The 16,016-nt window shown below is 43.0% G+C and overlaps 1 protein-coding gene across 2 annotated transcripts; it reads right to left on the bottom strand.

Moving 5' to 3' along the window:
- Positions 1 to 4,366: 4,366 nt before the first annotated feature.
- On the bottom strand, positions 4,367 to 15,729 carry LOC128756432 (SH3 domain and tetratricopeptide repeat-containing protein 1). Of its 2 annotated transcripts, XM_053860947.1 has the most exons (19): positions 15,533 to 15,729; positions 14,337 to 14,408; positions 13,378 to 13,508; positions 12,882 to 12,987; positions 12,250 to 12,390; positions 11,423 to 11,621; positions 11,265 to 11,341; positions 10,645 to 10,840; positions 10,439 to 10,569; positions 10,336 to 10,365; positions 8,926 to 10,251; positions 7,733 to 7,873; positions 7,439 to 7,660; positions 7,187 to 7,367; positions 6,333 to 6,483; positions 6,129 to 6,251; positions 5,889 to 6,039; positions 5,563 to 5,759; positions 4,367 to 5,491 (listed from the first exon to the last, which is right to left on the bottom strand). In XM_053860947.1, the coding sequence occupies exons 1-19, from the start codon at positions 15,564 to 15,566 to the stop codon at positions 5,252 to 5,254; spliced, it is 3,849 nt and encodes a 1,282-aa protein (XP_053716922.1). In that variant the 5' UTR covers positions 15,567 to 15,729; the 3' UTR covers positions 4,367 to 5,251. The 2 variants fall into 2 exon arrangements, 1 of the variants encoding a protein (XP_053716922.1); XR_008414230.1 differs by lacking the exons at positions 4,367 to 5,491; positions 5,563 to 5,759 and having other exon boundaries at positions 5,891 to 6,039; positions 6,129 to 6,247.
- Positions 15,730 to 16,016: the final 287 nt, after the last annotated feature.

Below are 16,016 nucleotides of genomic sequence, written 5' to 3'. Positions count from 1 at the left end.
ATATCGACTCGCGAATAGCGATTATTATTAAGAAAAAGAAAAAAACCTTTAGAAAGTAAAACAGGAGGTGTGTCTCAGTCGAGTACCATGGTGATTTATTACGAGTCAATAAGTCTGGTGACCTGGGCCCAATTGAGCTAAAATGGTAGTCATTGCGTGTAAATAATTCATAATAAATGTTGTATGGGACCAACTGGCATGTAGTGGACCATCTCCCGCAGGGAAGAAGATGTTTTCCCGAGGCTATCCTGGTTCGAATATCTGTCAAATACCCAACCTCTTAACCAACTCCATTATGGTGCACACATCTTCTTTTTTCTGCATGCATCATAAATAAATAAGTAAATAAAATAAAAAGAAAAACCCTTCCTGCTTGGCGATCTATCTTTTTTTATTTTAGTGTAATATTTAATTTCTGACTCACTGGACATCCATTTAATTATCATTATTATTATTGTCAACGTAGATTTTAAAAAATACTACATTTTTAAATGAGTACAAAAACTACTTCTCATTCATGACACCCCTCATGTGAAGTCAGCCCCTTAGCATCCTGTTTTCTCGACTCTCCCCAGATGATGGAAATGTTTCACAGAAAGTATTTTTAAACTACCAAGGTGTTTCTGTTGTCTCGCCACTCTCTGGCTCTCTAAGTGGACCGTCTGCAATAAACAGGCATCTACTCTGCTCGGGTTTGCAAGAAACACTCCAATCTTGTTTGATACGACTTTCTATCAAGCATTTTCTTTAGACTTGAGTCTCACACGTGACTCTTCAAAACTTAAATCTGTATCTGTCAAATACCCAACCTCTTAACCAACTTCATTAAGGTGCACACATCTTCTCTTTTCTGCATGCATCATAAATAAATAAATAAATACAAAATAAAAAGAAAAACCCTTCCTGCTTGGTGATCTATCTTTGAATTTTAGGCTAATATTTCATATCTGACTCACTGGGCATTCAATTAATAATCATTATTATAGTCAACGTAGATTTTAAAAAATACTACATTTTTAATGAGTACAAAAACTACTTCTCATTCATGACACCCCTCATGTGAAGTCAGCCTCTTAGCATCCTGTTTTCTCGACTCTCCCCAGATGATGGAAATGTTTCACAGAAAGTATTTTTAAACTACCAAGGTGTTTCTGTTGTCTCGCCACTCTCTGGCTCTCTAAGTGGACCGTCTGCAATAAACAGGCATCTACTCTGCTCGGGTTTGCAAGAAACACTCCAATCTTGTTTGATAGTTCTTAGCTAGTTTTACAACTTTCTATCAGGTCTTTTCTTTAGACTTGAGTCTCACACGTGACTTGGCTCATGTTTCTGTACGTACAGTACTGTAAACGTCTCTCAGCTCTGCAGGTTGTTTTTGGTTTTTCCAAACATGAAGTCATTCATTCTTTCCTGCACAGATGTTGTGTGCTGTCCCCATGTATGGGCAATTTTACACGAACCTGCTCGTTCTGCCGTAAACACGCTTCAGCTCAGAGTCTCAGTGCTGCTGCTCTTACCTGCATTTCTCAGGAGACATCAGCTGCTTAAATCTAGTCGGACTTTGTACTGTCTGCAGAACAGTCTGAGAATTTCTTCAAGTGACATGGAACCTCAAAAAGGATGTTCACCAGCACCATGGGACAGACAGACGAAAGTGGATCTTTGAAGGGAAAAGGCAGACATGAGATAGGATGGACTTGACTTCAAAATATTTATACAGTAGTGGGTGGCATCACAGGAGAGGAAAGCTCTAGTAAACATTTAGGATCCATTAACTCAGTGCATAATCCTGCATGAATATCAAGGAAAGCTCAGACGCCTGGTTTGCTTGCATACACTTGAATGTACCGTACCTTTCAAAGCAGTGTCTCATTCTGGACCTCTAGAGGATGACTGACACACACTGCTGCTGTTCATCACCTCATGAAATCGCAACACATTAACAAGTGTCTATGCAGAGTCTAACAATGAAAAGTTTCCTCTGTGTTTATTCTACTGGACAAGCTTCATTTGTCTGTCACTGATAAGTGCCTGCGTGAATATACTGCATTCACACTAGTTCTGAGAAGTTGCCTGTTTGACTGCATGTCTGTGTGCGCAGGACACAAAAGAATTTTCCAGACTATGATGTCCCTCTGAATCCAAGTTGGTTGAAGAAGGCTCAAGTTCAAGTTTGTAAAAACATTGGAGGTGTAACATCCCAAACATGCTCATATTTAGTCACAACACTTGACCTTCAGTTTTGATCCGACATGGATGCAAAATCACACAGCGCAGGTGAGCGAGTGAGCTTTACAGAACCAAAACAACCTGACTTAAAATATAACTTTTATCACTCAAATCTTTGGTATTTTCTCTTGTGATGGGGATTTTCTATGAGTCCACCTTAGGTTTGTTTACTCATATAAAGGAAGTACTCTGTTGACTAAAAGAGTATTTTAAAAAGGCAATAAATGCCTGCTGCATGGTCATTTTAAAAGTAGCTTGCATGCCAGGAACGTGTGGCCACCTCTGGATTACACCATCTGGGAATGATGATGTCTGCAATTTAGTCTGCATGATGGTCCTGGTCTCTGTAATTGGAGACCACCCTCAAGGGGCATCGTCGGGGCAACGTACTTCATGTTAAAGCCAATAACTAGATGTTCCAAGGATTATTTTGACGGCATATTTCAATGTTGATGCTCCCCACACTCGTGTGTCAACCCCACGTGCACATTGTCTTGCAGACCCTCCCAGCAGAGCAAGTCGACCTATGGAGGCACTGGTGCGTTATGTAACTCTGCATTTATAGTCTTGGTCAAATACGCAAACAAGACTCAGGTGTATGTTGAAGGTTTTAGACGAGGATTAATGACCTCACTTTACTGAAATGTAGATTGGCCTGGTCCTTGAGTGTGAGATGCCGCCCACTTGCTCGCACACACGTGCACGCTGCCCTGTTAAGCAACTGTAACAACTGTCTGCAGATGTGAGGCGCACTCTCCGGTCACGGGGGGAGTCGTCTGTAATCTGCTCATATCCAAGAAGTGACGGCAGCCCTTGGTTTGTTTGGGTCGACAAAAGGGTGGCGACCGAGACGTGTTCATGTCCCTCAGCCGTGACCCTGTTTATTTGACTTGGTGAGGAAACACAGGCCACTTGGTTAAGCTGCAATCGTCACCGTTCCTGGCGGTAATGACGGGATACGGGCCGACCAGTATTTATGTTCCTGTTTCTGAAGCGGCCTTTTGACTCATTACTCACTCTGCATATAAGTAGAAGGGAGTCTGGAAGTAAACTGAGTCAGGTTGTTTGTATTGTACCAGTCCTGTAGTGAGTCAAAAGTTGTACAGATATTGGACTTTTGGTTCTGGTCGTGGAGACACAGGTGGGTGCATTGGTGGGTTGTCAAGGACGGAGGAAGAGGACCATTCACCAAGCTTGTTGACCACTTCATGTCAAATTCCTCGAAGCTAATAGAGCATGCAGTGCGGCAGAGAGAGATGTCAGTCAGAACAGGTGCACTGCAAAGACTCCATCCAGCTGTGCTCCGAAATGGTGGGCTGGGTTCATATTCTTCCATCTGGTTAATCTTTCTCATCTGTTGCAGGAAACAGCTCTTGTCATGCCAGAGACTAACCAGAAAAGCACTGGGACACCACCCCGTATCATGTGTCTTTATACAACCACGGTGTACAATTAAGTAAATAAAGCAGAAGAAGAACTGTATTAGCTCACTGGAAATGGCACTAAAATGAAATGCTGGACTCGATACCATGACCATGGAGTCCAAATGCCCATGGCCTGGATTGTAGTACACAGCGCTCCACCTGTCTCTAACTGGCATCTTAATGAAAGGTTGAATGGACAACGAGGACACATTTTGTTCCCACAGGGTCATGGCTGTATGTTATGTTTTAAAGCTTACATTGAATTGTAATGGAGGAATTTTAATGCTTTGGTGAACCAAGGAAACCTACAGAACACCACCAAAATCAAACCACTTCCAAGTGTACGACTTAATATTCTACTAATTCTAGTTACATTTCACAGAGATTGAACAGTAGCCTCTTAATCCCAGTGTGACCAAGAATTGCCCATGTTGCGGAGGTCATGATCTTAATGTCTTGTTTCCAAGTGAGGGAAAGCGCTAGTTTGAGTTTTTTGGAACGGCCATGACAGTTAGCATTCCAGAGGAGTGAACATGTGTATATACAGTAGGAACGCTTTGATAGATGATAAAGGTATTTCAAGTATTACATGAAGTCCGACCAGCTCAAATGCCAAATTATAATATTAAGTTCAATATGAAAAAGATTTGGTGAGTTTTCTGTCTGGGACTTGTCCACTGTGCTGCTTGATGGCGAGAAAGAGGGGGAGAAAATATGCCAGTTAATAATGCAGCTCCTGATAAACATAAAACATTTAAAGTACTGGACTGCAAATTAAAGCAAGTGTATTCATTTGTGTTTACCACAGTCAATCCAACTGGGAACAAGCTTTTGTAGAGTGCGGGTTTTTATTTTTTATCTGTAACCATTCTAGTGAAGACAATTCTGGATGATAAGTCCAAAAATGGCCCGACTTTTCCAGAGAACAGTGAGAGCAAAGTACTATAAATACAAAAAATAATTGGGAACATTTCATGAGCTAAATCATGAAAGGATGAAAGTGCTCATATTTCTCCAAACAATCCATATGGCAGTTCCTGCCGAGTCCCAGGGCAAGCAAAACAATGGGCCACATGACAGTGTTGCTTATTCAGATGTCCGCATAACTGGAGGTCAACAAGCCGTGTTGTTTCTGTGCATAGGTTTTATCACCACATAAGCCCACCACACCCAACAAGAGTGTGGACATGTGAATTCAACCTGAGGAAGTAAGGAACACCTTATTTCAACAAACAATAGGCGTTGACAAGACATTTGAGAAGTTGGCTTGGACTGAAGACTTAAGCTCATAATGAGGATAAATTATCACACATATACTTGACTATATTTGTACTGGATCAATAATCGTTTACGGTAATTCTTCTCTTCTGGTCGCATTTTCAAAATGTTCCAGGTCTTGTCATCTTAGCATAGACATACTCACATGTTTGTAATCACGTATAACTAGTTGTTGTTGTACCTATAAGCTCTGGCATTATTTTGCCCCGCTGCTATTCCAGCATCATATTTTAGACTGAAGTAACATCATTTTTAAAGGGTAAGCATCGCCCCTGACCCTGACACAGCCATACATAGAAATGAGTTTGTCTCTTTGGAGTTCAGTTGTTGTCCTCTGTCCTCTGTATCTGATCAGGTGAGATATTAATCCTCTTCATGTTCAGCTCAGCTGCAAATCCTCTCGCCTTTTGGTAGAAGTACAAGGAGAGTTCTCGGTCAACAAGGAAGTTATGGTAGATGGTGGCCAGGCGGGTGCAAAGAATCATCTGGGACTTCTTGTTTCCCACGTCCATCGCTGCTGCCAACGCCAAGTGGTAGTAGCCTGCTGCGTCGAATGGGTCCTGGGGGAGTTGAAGACAGTTGCAGATGACGCTGTGCCCAGATGTGTCAGAGCTCTGTGCAACCGCCTCACCTTCAGATCGTAAAAGATAATGTCCCCGAGTGTCTGGTACACTCGGGCGTAGTAGAGCGTCTCCTCGTCAAACTGCAGAGGGGACGGACAGAGCGTGAGAGCCTTCAGGTAGTGATGCTCAGCCAGTTCACACCGCTTCAGTCTGTGATACAGAGAACCCAGCCGATGGTAGGCCACGCGCTCATTCAGTCGATCGCCTTCGGGAAAGCACATGGAGTTATAGTCCCAGCCTTCCTTGTTGAGTAGTGTTAAAATGACCTCGATAAAGTAGAAAATTGAGATCAATTGACTTAGGTAGACAATTACAAAGATGCTCAACGTCTCACCCAGAGTGATGCTGATGTCCAGGGACGTCTGAGCAAACTCCAGAGCTTCTCCATCCAGGTTGAGATTGAGCAAAGCTTCAGTCAGTTTGTTACACAACCGGAGCTTGGTGTGAACGCAGCCACTCTTCACTGCGATGGGAAGCGCCCGGTCCTGGCACACACACAGAAACAAAGCTGGATTCAGACTAAATACTTGGGGACAATAACCGGGGTCACTGTCACATCTTAGTCAGCTCGTACCCGGTAGAAGGTGACAGCCTTGTCTTGATCCATGTCACTGTTGAAGAAAATGTCACCGGCTGCTTCTAATATCTTCAAAATGAATTTGGTGTCGCCTGTGGTGAGGGCAACATCCTGGGCTGCCTGAACACACAAACAATGATACTCCTCGACACCAAACTCGACGCCGGACTATGGCTGGGGTGAAAATGACACATTACAGACCTGCACATAAAGCTCCACCAGTTCCGTCTGACCCAGCAGGTGGTAGATTTTTCCGGATTCCAACCAGCTGTAGGCTTCCTTCTCTTTACAGCCCAGATCTATGAAAATACCAAGGCTGGTCTTTGTGTAGTCAAGAGCCGCCCGGTACGCCCTGAACAGGCCAAGACAGAGGACATGTCAGAGTAATGCTGGAGTGAATGTTACAGTATGAGCATTTGAAGTTTGTTAGTCAGACCGTTGCAGCTGCTTTCCATTCATAATTGTTTGGACTGCCCAGCCAAGAAGGACACAAGCTCCATATAGAGGATAAGGCTTCTTTCCCCCGCCTTCTTGAAGTCATTTTCAGAGCCACATTGCACTTTTAAGCACATCAATGACTGATATATCATCTGTGTTTGAGTTAGAAACCGCTGGATGAACTTCATTCTTGCACTGGACCCCTGACATAACTTAAAGCAGTGAATGTACTTGAACTTTCTAAGCAAGTGTGGCTGTGGTCTCTCAGCCTCTCTGCCATATAACCCAGGGGTGAAGTGGTCAAACTTTCCAACACAGCCCAGGTCATTGGGCTAATTTCAACATACGTAAGGCTACAGTGGTGAGCTTCCAAACACCTTCTCCAACGACTCTCAACAAAGGAGAGTCTAGTTTTCTTCTTGCAGGACAGCTGCTAATCTGCCTGCCTGCCTTTCATGAATTTCCATTCTACTGGCATCAATTTTTAGGAATTTGCCAGATTAAATATTGACAGATTAAATAGGACAACTTTTGAAGTGGACTTGTGATAAATAAAATCATTTCATCGCACTGTACATGTGCTCAGAATTATCTTGGCGATTTCCAGAGAGACCCACCTCTCTGTGCCCAGCGTTAGGTAGAGTTTGCTAACAGTTTCCAGAGCCTCCGCTTCCTGCCGTCTGTCCTTGGTGCGATGGAGCAGTTGGACCAGATACTGGCTGTAGATGATACACTTGGCCTGGTCCGGTCTCTCAAATCCATACAGGCGACACAGATGTCTCGTTGCTGTGAGCTGGCCTTGACGCAGATAGAGAAGGGTCACACACCTCACTATGTCTGTGCTGTAAGTGGACTTCCACGGGGCTTACATTCAGAACGGTTGGCACTGATTGCGAGCAGCAAAGCCCACTCGTAACATCCTTTCCCAAATTCAATCTGCTGCTGCTTCACATAGAGCCTGCCCAGCTCCAGAAGCACAAAGATGAAGTTCTCCATGTGATACTCGGCGTCCAGCTCAGAGAAGAGCTGCACTGACTCGCTCAGGTTTCTGAGCGCGAGTCCTTCAGCGCCAGCTTTCACACACAGCATTCCTGGATGGAAGGACAGGACAGTAACGCTGATGCACGTTTGAGGCAGTGTCTCGTCTACTTCAGTTATGATACCGAGGTTTGCCTGGGCCACAGCCCAGTTGGGCAGGTCGTCATACTCCTGGCAGATGGCTATAGCAGCCTGGTAGCTCTCTGCTGCCCTCCGGAGGTCACCCATGCAGCGAAAGGCCACGCCACACATGTTGAGGACGAGACCTGACCAGGCAAAACACCATATAAATTAAATTGCTGAGTCATGGAATTCATGCAGTCACATGACTGTCACTGTCACCTTATTACTTGTCTAAAGTTCATGTCTGTGAATCTGAGCCTTTTTTCCGTGCACCACTTGAGGTTGGGGACACCTTGATCAGGGTGCGGATCCAGGGCTGTTTTTAAATTGACAAAACGTCAACATGTTTTATTGTCATTACAAATATAATCCCTACACTTTTTTACAATTCAATTCACCTTACAGCTAGAATTTGCACCTGACGTATTAATTCATGAAACAATTTTCTAAACCAAAATTTCATTACCAGTAATTTAATTGCCAAAATTATAGCCTTCATACTATACTAAATGTTTTCTTTTCAAATTAAAACTCTAATTTCTTATTGGGCTGTGAATAGATTGATAGAAGAGATTATTAATCTCAATTAATCACACTGAAGATGAGTTAACTCACGATTCATGGCAAATTAATCAGTCATTTTGAATCTGTATTAAGTGTAACTTATAGGAAGATTTTATCAACACACGAGTGGCCAAGAGTGCTTGTTGAGCTTAACCTTAGCACCCACTGTTTCAATTTTAATCCATAATGCAAATTTGAAACCTATAGTTCCTACTACCTTTTTTACCGGATGCCATTGATTAAAAAAAAAAAAAATAAATAATAAAGAATTACATCATAAATAGACAGTATCTAATTCATAACAGGGTGTTAAAAAAGGTGACAGAGGAGGGACATTTCACTTACAGATCATTTGCCTCTTATGTTAAGTGAGTGTTTAGAAAAACACTTCTCTTAGATGATTATTTTCAAAAATGATTGTTTAGTTATATTATTTTTCAGGAAAAAAAAATCTTCATGCACATATTAAATGTTTGATGCAGTTGTCATAAATATGGTGAAATAGAGTGACATTGGTGTCGATTGGAAGTGTGTAGGCAAACAAGCCCACCAATGATTTCAATTCAGAACACCTTCAGAACACCTTGAAGACAGAGGAATCCATATCACTGTAAAGAAGGAAGCAACAGACCTTCCTGCTGGGTGGTGCAGTTCTCTGGCATGACATCCAGGATGGATTCCAATATTTCCAGAGCGTCTGCAGGCTGCTTGTTGTCAATGTGGAGGCCCGCCAGCCAGATGAGCGTGTTCTTTCTGTCTCTGAGGGAGATGTGGAGCTGCTGTAAAGGCGGGCTGCTGTTTAGCAGCGTGTGCATGTAGTAGATGGCATTTCCCACCATTCTGTGGTCAGTTAGCAACTGACACAAACAAGTAGTGAGGTGGTAGTTCAGCAGGTGGTGCGAGTCAGTTTCTCCTTCTGAGAGTTTAGTGAAGCGGAGAGACTGGTGCAGGAATGGAGCGGCGTGAGTGGGCAGAGAAGCCTCCTGCTCCGTGACACCATGCAGATCTTTGGCTGCTTCCATCACCAGAAGGATTCCACTGAGGCTGTGTGTCAGCTCACCATCAAGAGAAGCTCTCCGCACTGAGCTAACACTGAGGTGTGGGAGGCCAAGTTTTCTGTAGAGGTTTCCCAGCGCCAGGTATCCATGACTGACTGAGAAGCTCCATGTTTCTGGTGCACTAAGCAGGACAAGTCTCTCGAGGTAAGTGATGACCTGAGCCCCCTCAGAGTGGCTCCAGTGGTGCTTTGCCAGAAGATAACAGCCCCGAGCTTCTGCTGGTTTGTTCTCAGACAGGATGGCTTTCTTGAGCATGAATCTAAGAGCTAGGTTATCCTCCATACATTCCAGACAGAATGGAAACGCCATCAGCAGAGCAGCGAGTCTCTCAGACACATAAAAGAAACGCTCAGTGTTCTTCTGCAGCAGATATATCACACTCAGGTTGGAGTAGATGCTGGCTAACAGCCGGAAGTCCAAGAAGCCCTCGTGTGGCAAACTAAGCGCCTCCTCAAAGTAAACTCTGGCTTGGCTAAACTTGGTCCTCCCGGCGCAGAGCCGAGCCAACAAGAAACACAAACGGGTTTGAGACCACAGCAGCCGCTTCTTTCTTGCAGTCTCTCGAGCAGCAGCCAGGAATCCGATCAGCTCATCTTGATCAGAATGTCCGCTGAATGAGGACGAGGCGACAAGATCGGAGCTCAGTCGGTACAAGGCCCCAAATTCAGGTTTGAACTCTCGTCCACTCAGGAATGAGAGGAGCTGCATGCAGCCCTCAGTGATGCCGTTTCCTTCCTCAACCGAGTCAACGGTGAAGCGCAGAGAGTTTTGACTTTCTGCTCTGTTCGGAGTCTTGTGCTGGGATGTCATGCTGGTCAGGGCAGAGTCTTGAGCTGAATCCTCCAGAATCATCTGGATATTCCTCTTCAGATCAGACTGGAGATTCTCGCTGCTGATGTCTGGAAGAAATGAATACATTTAGGAGGCGGTATTTTGTTGCGGTATTGGCTACTGTGCTGAATCATGTAAGACGATGGACTTACTTAACCTTGAGCCTTTGGAAGTGAGGAAATCTAGAATGCAAATTATAAATATACAGTGGTTCAATTAGACCATGAAAAGTTATTATCTTGTGTCAAGTCTCACCAAGTTTGTATTTTTTCCATGTGTCATTTTGCGATCTGCTCTTCAGTAAGGCAATAGTTTCCCCGATGACATAATCTGTTTCTAGGGTAGAAAACATCCCATCCTCTCCATCCAGAAGAATATCATCTGCCCTGAAAGTGTGAGTGCCTTTTATTTTTATATTTTCAACGTCAGTATCCGGCCATATAATCGGAACAGTCACATACTCATAAACAGTGTCACTGGCGTTGACCAGGTCCGTCTTGAGCAGACCCACTTCTCCTGTGGCCTCATTTTCACCCATGAACCAGTAAAAGCACGACGCCAGGAATCCAACAATGTTCACTTGATCACCAGCTGAGACGCGAAGTTCATCTGGACCTTCAGGATCGTAGCTCACGGCTGCCACACAGGTTCCTCTGGCTAGATGGCGCCATTGAATAGACATTTTAAAGGCTTTAGACAGAAATACATTCCATGTGATCAAACAGAGAACTGAAGGGAAAGGAAGTCAGTCTGTAGCAGCGTTTATGAAGCAGTATGTCACAGCACAAGACTGAGAGGGTTTTTTCCACTGACTCTATGTGACGTGAACAAGGGAGAATCTAAATTACTGGAGGTCAGTACTGGAGGAGAATAAAAGTAAATGATTGGACCACATTAAATGACTATGAAGGTAAGTTTGAGAGAAGTGTGCTACTGTCAGAGAAGTGTGTTGTGAATGTTTACATACGTGAGGTAATAGCGCCAGTTTGGTTTGGTTTGTACTGGTGCTCAGGTGGATAACAAGGGAAACTTTTTTAAATCATCTCATGCATAACTTTTAACAGATCCACACATTGCTCACCGAACTGAAGAGGAAATCGGCTGGAGGACTTTCCGTCACCAACCAGAATGCTTTCTGGGCAAGATTTAAGGAATGATCTGCAGAGTGAGTGATGTCACCACGAGGGGAAACTGACTTTCAAACTTGCTTGAGTTATCTTGGATGGTGATGCTACTCACTGATGGAAGGGTGTGACTGGTTCTAAGGAAGGTTTTGGAGAAGTCCCTCGAGCGCCGTCTGCCAGGCAAAGTACGGTCCACCCCGAGCCGAGGAAGGGAGGCTCAAACTGGGCGATCTCTCCCTGCTCCAGGTACAAGTCTCCACCAGACGTGGAGCTGTCAAACATCTGGTTAGATGTGCAGCAAGCGAACAATGAGCCTAAACAAAGAAAAGTGACAGAGGCAGTGAGAACACGGCATGAAAGACCTCACTTTAGGGTCGTGCTTTAACCAGCAAAAACGGATCCATGTGTCATAACATGATCTAAATGCTGAAAGTCCATGTCCTGTTGGCTGCTTTTCTCGGTTTCAGCTTCCTGTCTTGAAAACTCAAATTGGACAAGAAGTTCTTGGTGGGAATAAGGACTTAAAAAAAGTTTTGAAATGTGGCTGAAATGAGCGGAACTGGACAAAAGGTTGATCTATAGGATAGAGAATGCATAACAATCATCCTCAAAGAAACAACAATCTTAGAGTCGAAAAAAAAAATCTTCTCATCTGAAGGGAACAATGTTTAATGGCATCCATGTTGTGTCTGATAAAAATGATGATGTGTTTAAAGTGTTCCCGTTGGCTCAACTCTGTGTTCGGAATTTGGCAAAGGATGAATTCAGAATTCAAAAGAAACTGGATGAAACTAAGACCGGAATTCCGTTCTATTAAGATATGTCCCAGATGGTGATATGATCAGGTAATTTATGGTTATCGGAGAGATCTCGCCTAACATGTTGCAGAAGAAAAGTAGAAAAGTCAAAGTACTTGAGAGGCAAGGTTGCAGCATCACCTACCCTCCTGCATGAGGATGCCTTTATAGAGAAGGTTCATCCTGCTTTCATCAAAAGAAACCTCAATGCTGATATCTTTTTCCGTTGCGATGAGCCAAAACTCTTGGTCGAACAGCAGGTTCTCCAAGCAATGACCCAAAAATCCTGAGGAGAAAAGGTTAAACTGAGCAGACAGTCTCCACCTGTCACATGAGCAATCGTTAACGTATATGTAAAATATATAATCTACACTTTTGACAATGTTTGTGGCTTTAAGACTCACTGTCATGCCATCACTGGGCATGTTAGTCAGACAAGGTGTAATACAAGTGTAATTATAATGCATTAGAGGAGATCGAAATACCCAAAATGTGGTCATAAAGTCAATTTAAATTACTGTATTTTGCACTGTAGAATACAATCATAGTCACTTTTGAATTATTATCATTATATTTATATCATCATATTATATTTTTTTATTTCATTATTGTATTATATTTATCAATATTATCACCTTGAGCTGTGAATGTATACACCTGTTGAATTATTAACCCGATAAACCAAGCAAGTTTCATCATGCTAAAAGCATACAGAGTGTGCAGTGGTTTGTGTCTTTCCAAGAGGCAAAATAGTGTGCGAGTCCCATCTGAACCTACTGTGTCTGTTGTAGGTGGTGAACTTGCAAATTTCCTCCAAGGCTTTGAAGGTGACAAAGATGATTTTGTCCTCGCTGTCCACAGAGACCAGATGAGCAGACATTTCCTGTCAGAATCAAAGAGAAAAATATTGAGTTAGAACTATTATTAACTATTAGGCATTTTTTATGGCTAGCAGGGGGGTGTTGGTGGGGGTGGGGGTGGGGGAGCGTGGAGGGGGATCATCCACTGAGCTGAGGACGTGTTCCACATTTGAGGAAAAGACTGACAAACTCAACACTGATCATTTATATCTGTTATATTTACATTAACCTTTAGCAACTTTGTCTCAAATATTTTATTTTCAGTTTCGCCAGCATCATCACAAATATGAAGCAGATTTTGCACAACTTAAATTGAATGTTAAATTAGGTGATAATGGTGGAGTAGAAATTATTCAAAACTGAACCCAGAAACACTCACTCATGAGTGCTTGCTCACGTGTGAGCGTATTTACCATGAACAGAGCGTCGACCTCTGTGCTGTCAGCCTCCAAAGCTCGCAGTTTCCCCCTCAACATTTCCTGCATTTGGTCGCCTGCAGGAAGTCGATCTGGACCGGTGACCATGTCCAGCAACAGCGGCAGCGCTGAGAACAACAACCATGAAGGCTTATTCAAATGATGGTCCATACATTGCTAATAAATGATAAATTATTTTTGCCCCTCAATTCATTGGCACAAGTTTTCGTTTACAAAATTGCTAGTCTTGCATAGGGCACCCATACACCACGTCCAGCCCTGATACTACATATTCCTTATGTAACAACAATAACTGTAACTATGTAAGCACAGCTGAGTGGAACTATTTTGGCACTGCCATTATTATCTGGTCAGCAACTCTTCATCTGACTATTACTCGCTGGTTTCTGGTTAATGTTTGCCAAGTGTGATGATTCTGCTGACACTCCCATGAAAACGGATGTAATAAACATCTAAAAATCCAAAGTTTCCGTGTGGAAATAAAAAAGAAATGACAAAAAAAAAGATTGTTCCAAATCAATGACCTCATACTTTGATATAAAAAAATGTGTAACTCAGTTGGTTTTGACACATGTATTTAAGTAAAATGTTGGTGCCACGGTAGAAAATCTTCATAGTTAATGCTTGTTGGTTACGATAAAGAGATAGATAGATACTGGTAGCAAACAGCAGTGAGGCAGCAGAGACCACAACCTGCCTGGTGATGTGCTGATACAGTAAATGAATAACACCAGAGGGTGATTGAAGCACATGACAGCTGAGGTCACTGATGCTTTACAGGTTACTCTCATGACCTGTCGGACCTGCGCCGACTCTTCCAACTACACTTTGAGCTTGCTTTGAATGATTTTGACGTTTCTTCTCAGGACATTCTGGATGTGATTAACAAACGTGCAATAACAAACTATGTTTCTTCCACTGTCCTTGGTTATTACCTGATGGGATGTTCTCCTCGCATGTCGATACAGTTCTTTTCAGACTGGCAGAATCTCTGGAGAAACTCCTCACTGTTCAAAGAACACACACACACACACGCTATCTGTATTTGTTTTGTCATTTCACAGATGCTGATTTTATTGTTGGCTTATGATAGCTCAAATACAGCTCCATAAAAACGTGATATATTTAACACAAAGGCCATTTTCCAGACGGTAGCAGACCGAATGAGTCCCGTAGTTGTGGAGCAATTGTTTTTTTTTTCTACACTTATGAGGAGAAGCAACATTGGGATTGTCCATCACAGACACACAGACAAACCTACCGACCATTGAGTCAACCTCCCTATGTGTCTAAGAAGACCCACAAACATAAGAGGAGAACAAAGGCCCAGGTTGCATCGGTATGGATGTAGCTCACGGCACCACCCTACAGTGCTGCCTGCTTGCTAAGATTTCTAGGATTAAAACCCAATATTCTTGATAAATCTTCTCAACTTTTTGTGGCCGCCATAAGCTATAATGCACAAAATTAATCATTTCACAAGATCTCTCCTTTATTGAACATTATGCAAGGATTGAATTTGGAATTACACAGCGCGAAAAACGTCACTGAACTTTAGCACTCGCGGGACACATGAGAACATTTTTCACCTGAGAGCAGTCATGAAAATGAACAGGCAGAGAATACGAGTCAACAGTAATAACCTTGACCTTTGTTTTGCCACATTATGTTGTCTTTATGGCTTCTCTTCTCTCAGCAAGTTTAGCATCACTCACGATCACAGCATCACAACTCCTGACACAATTCCAAACTCTCCTTCAGCTAAATAAAGGGAGGACGAATACTATTATTAGATGAAGGAAACGACAAATAGCTTTGCAGGAATGAAAACAACAGTGAGAAACACATTGATTCACACAACTCACAAAGAAGTCCCAAATCCTACAGCATCGAGTGACAGTTGTTTAACAGGCCTCTTATCATGTTACTTTTTAAATGAACAGATTGACCTGCTTCTGGCAAACCACAGAATCAAATACAGAACACAGAATTGAATCTGCCACTGAACATTAAGGCACAATATTCAAGACATGTTTGAACGGACCGTCACATGCGTCACAGATTATACAGTTCTATACAGTTCAGTCTCATTGGAAAATGTGGAAAAACTTAACAAGAGTATTTCTCTTACCCATCCTGCTGTGTCGGCAGTTTCTCTCAGTCATGTCCTGCTGCTGTCACAATCTGGATCAACTGACTGTGAACTGGGAGAACAGACTCACAGCAGCCACCAGGGAGGACGTCCTTTCAAAATAATGCTCTCAGCAGGCGTGAGCACTGCAACACCACGCAGGAAAGTCTGTTGCTTCACATTTTATTTAACCACTGTGTAACAATTCATCGCACGCCACACTTCAATAAAGTAGCAGCTCCCTCCGGGTTAATAATTACTCTGAGAACAAACAGACACACACTGACTCAAGAGCTGGGTTTTAGAGTCGATATCTCAGCAGCAGTGGAATACACCCAATTATTCTCTTGTATTTACTTTTGCCATCGAGTATTTCAGCTGTTTAAAGCTGGTGAGGTTGTTTGTCCCCCCCCCCAAAATCCCAGGAACAGACTCAGCACTTCCTTTCCTCCTCTCAGTTCCTCTCTCAGAGGCAGCAGCTGTC

Source organism: Synchiropus splendidus, chromosome 3 (assembly GCF_027744825.2).
Source record: "Synchiropus splendidus isolate RoL2022-P1 chromosome 3, RoL_Sspl_1.0, whole genome shotgun sequence".
Lineage (NCBI taxonomy): Eukaryota > Metazoa > Chordata > Actinopteri > Syngnathiformes > Callionymidae > Synchiropus > Synchiropus splendidus.
This window is presented reverse-complemented; position numbering and strand designations above follow the sequence as displayed.

What these genes read in the sequence shown, in the direction of transcription:
- LOC128756432 (XM_053860947.1), bottom strand. Translation starts at nt 15,566, where the DNA reads ATGACTGAGAGAAACTGCCGACACAGCAGGATGG. An exon ending in TGTGGCCCAGGCAAACCTCG is followed by an intron (nt 7,661 to 7,732) that starts GTATCATAACTG and finishes CCTTCCATCCAG; the next exon opens with GAATGCTGTGTGTGAAAGCT. An exon ending in CTAACGCTGGGCACAGAGAG is followed by an intron (nt 6,484 to 7,186) that starts GTGGGTCTCTCT and finishes TGGCCTGTTCAG; the next exon opens with GGCGTACCGGGCGGCTCTTG.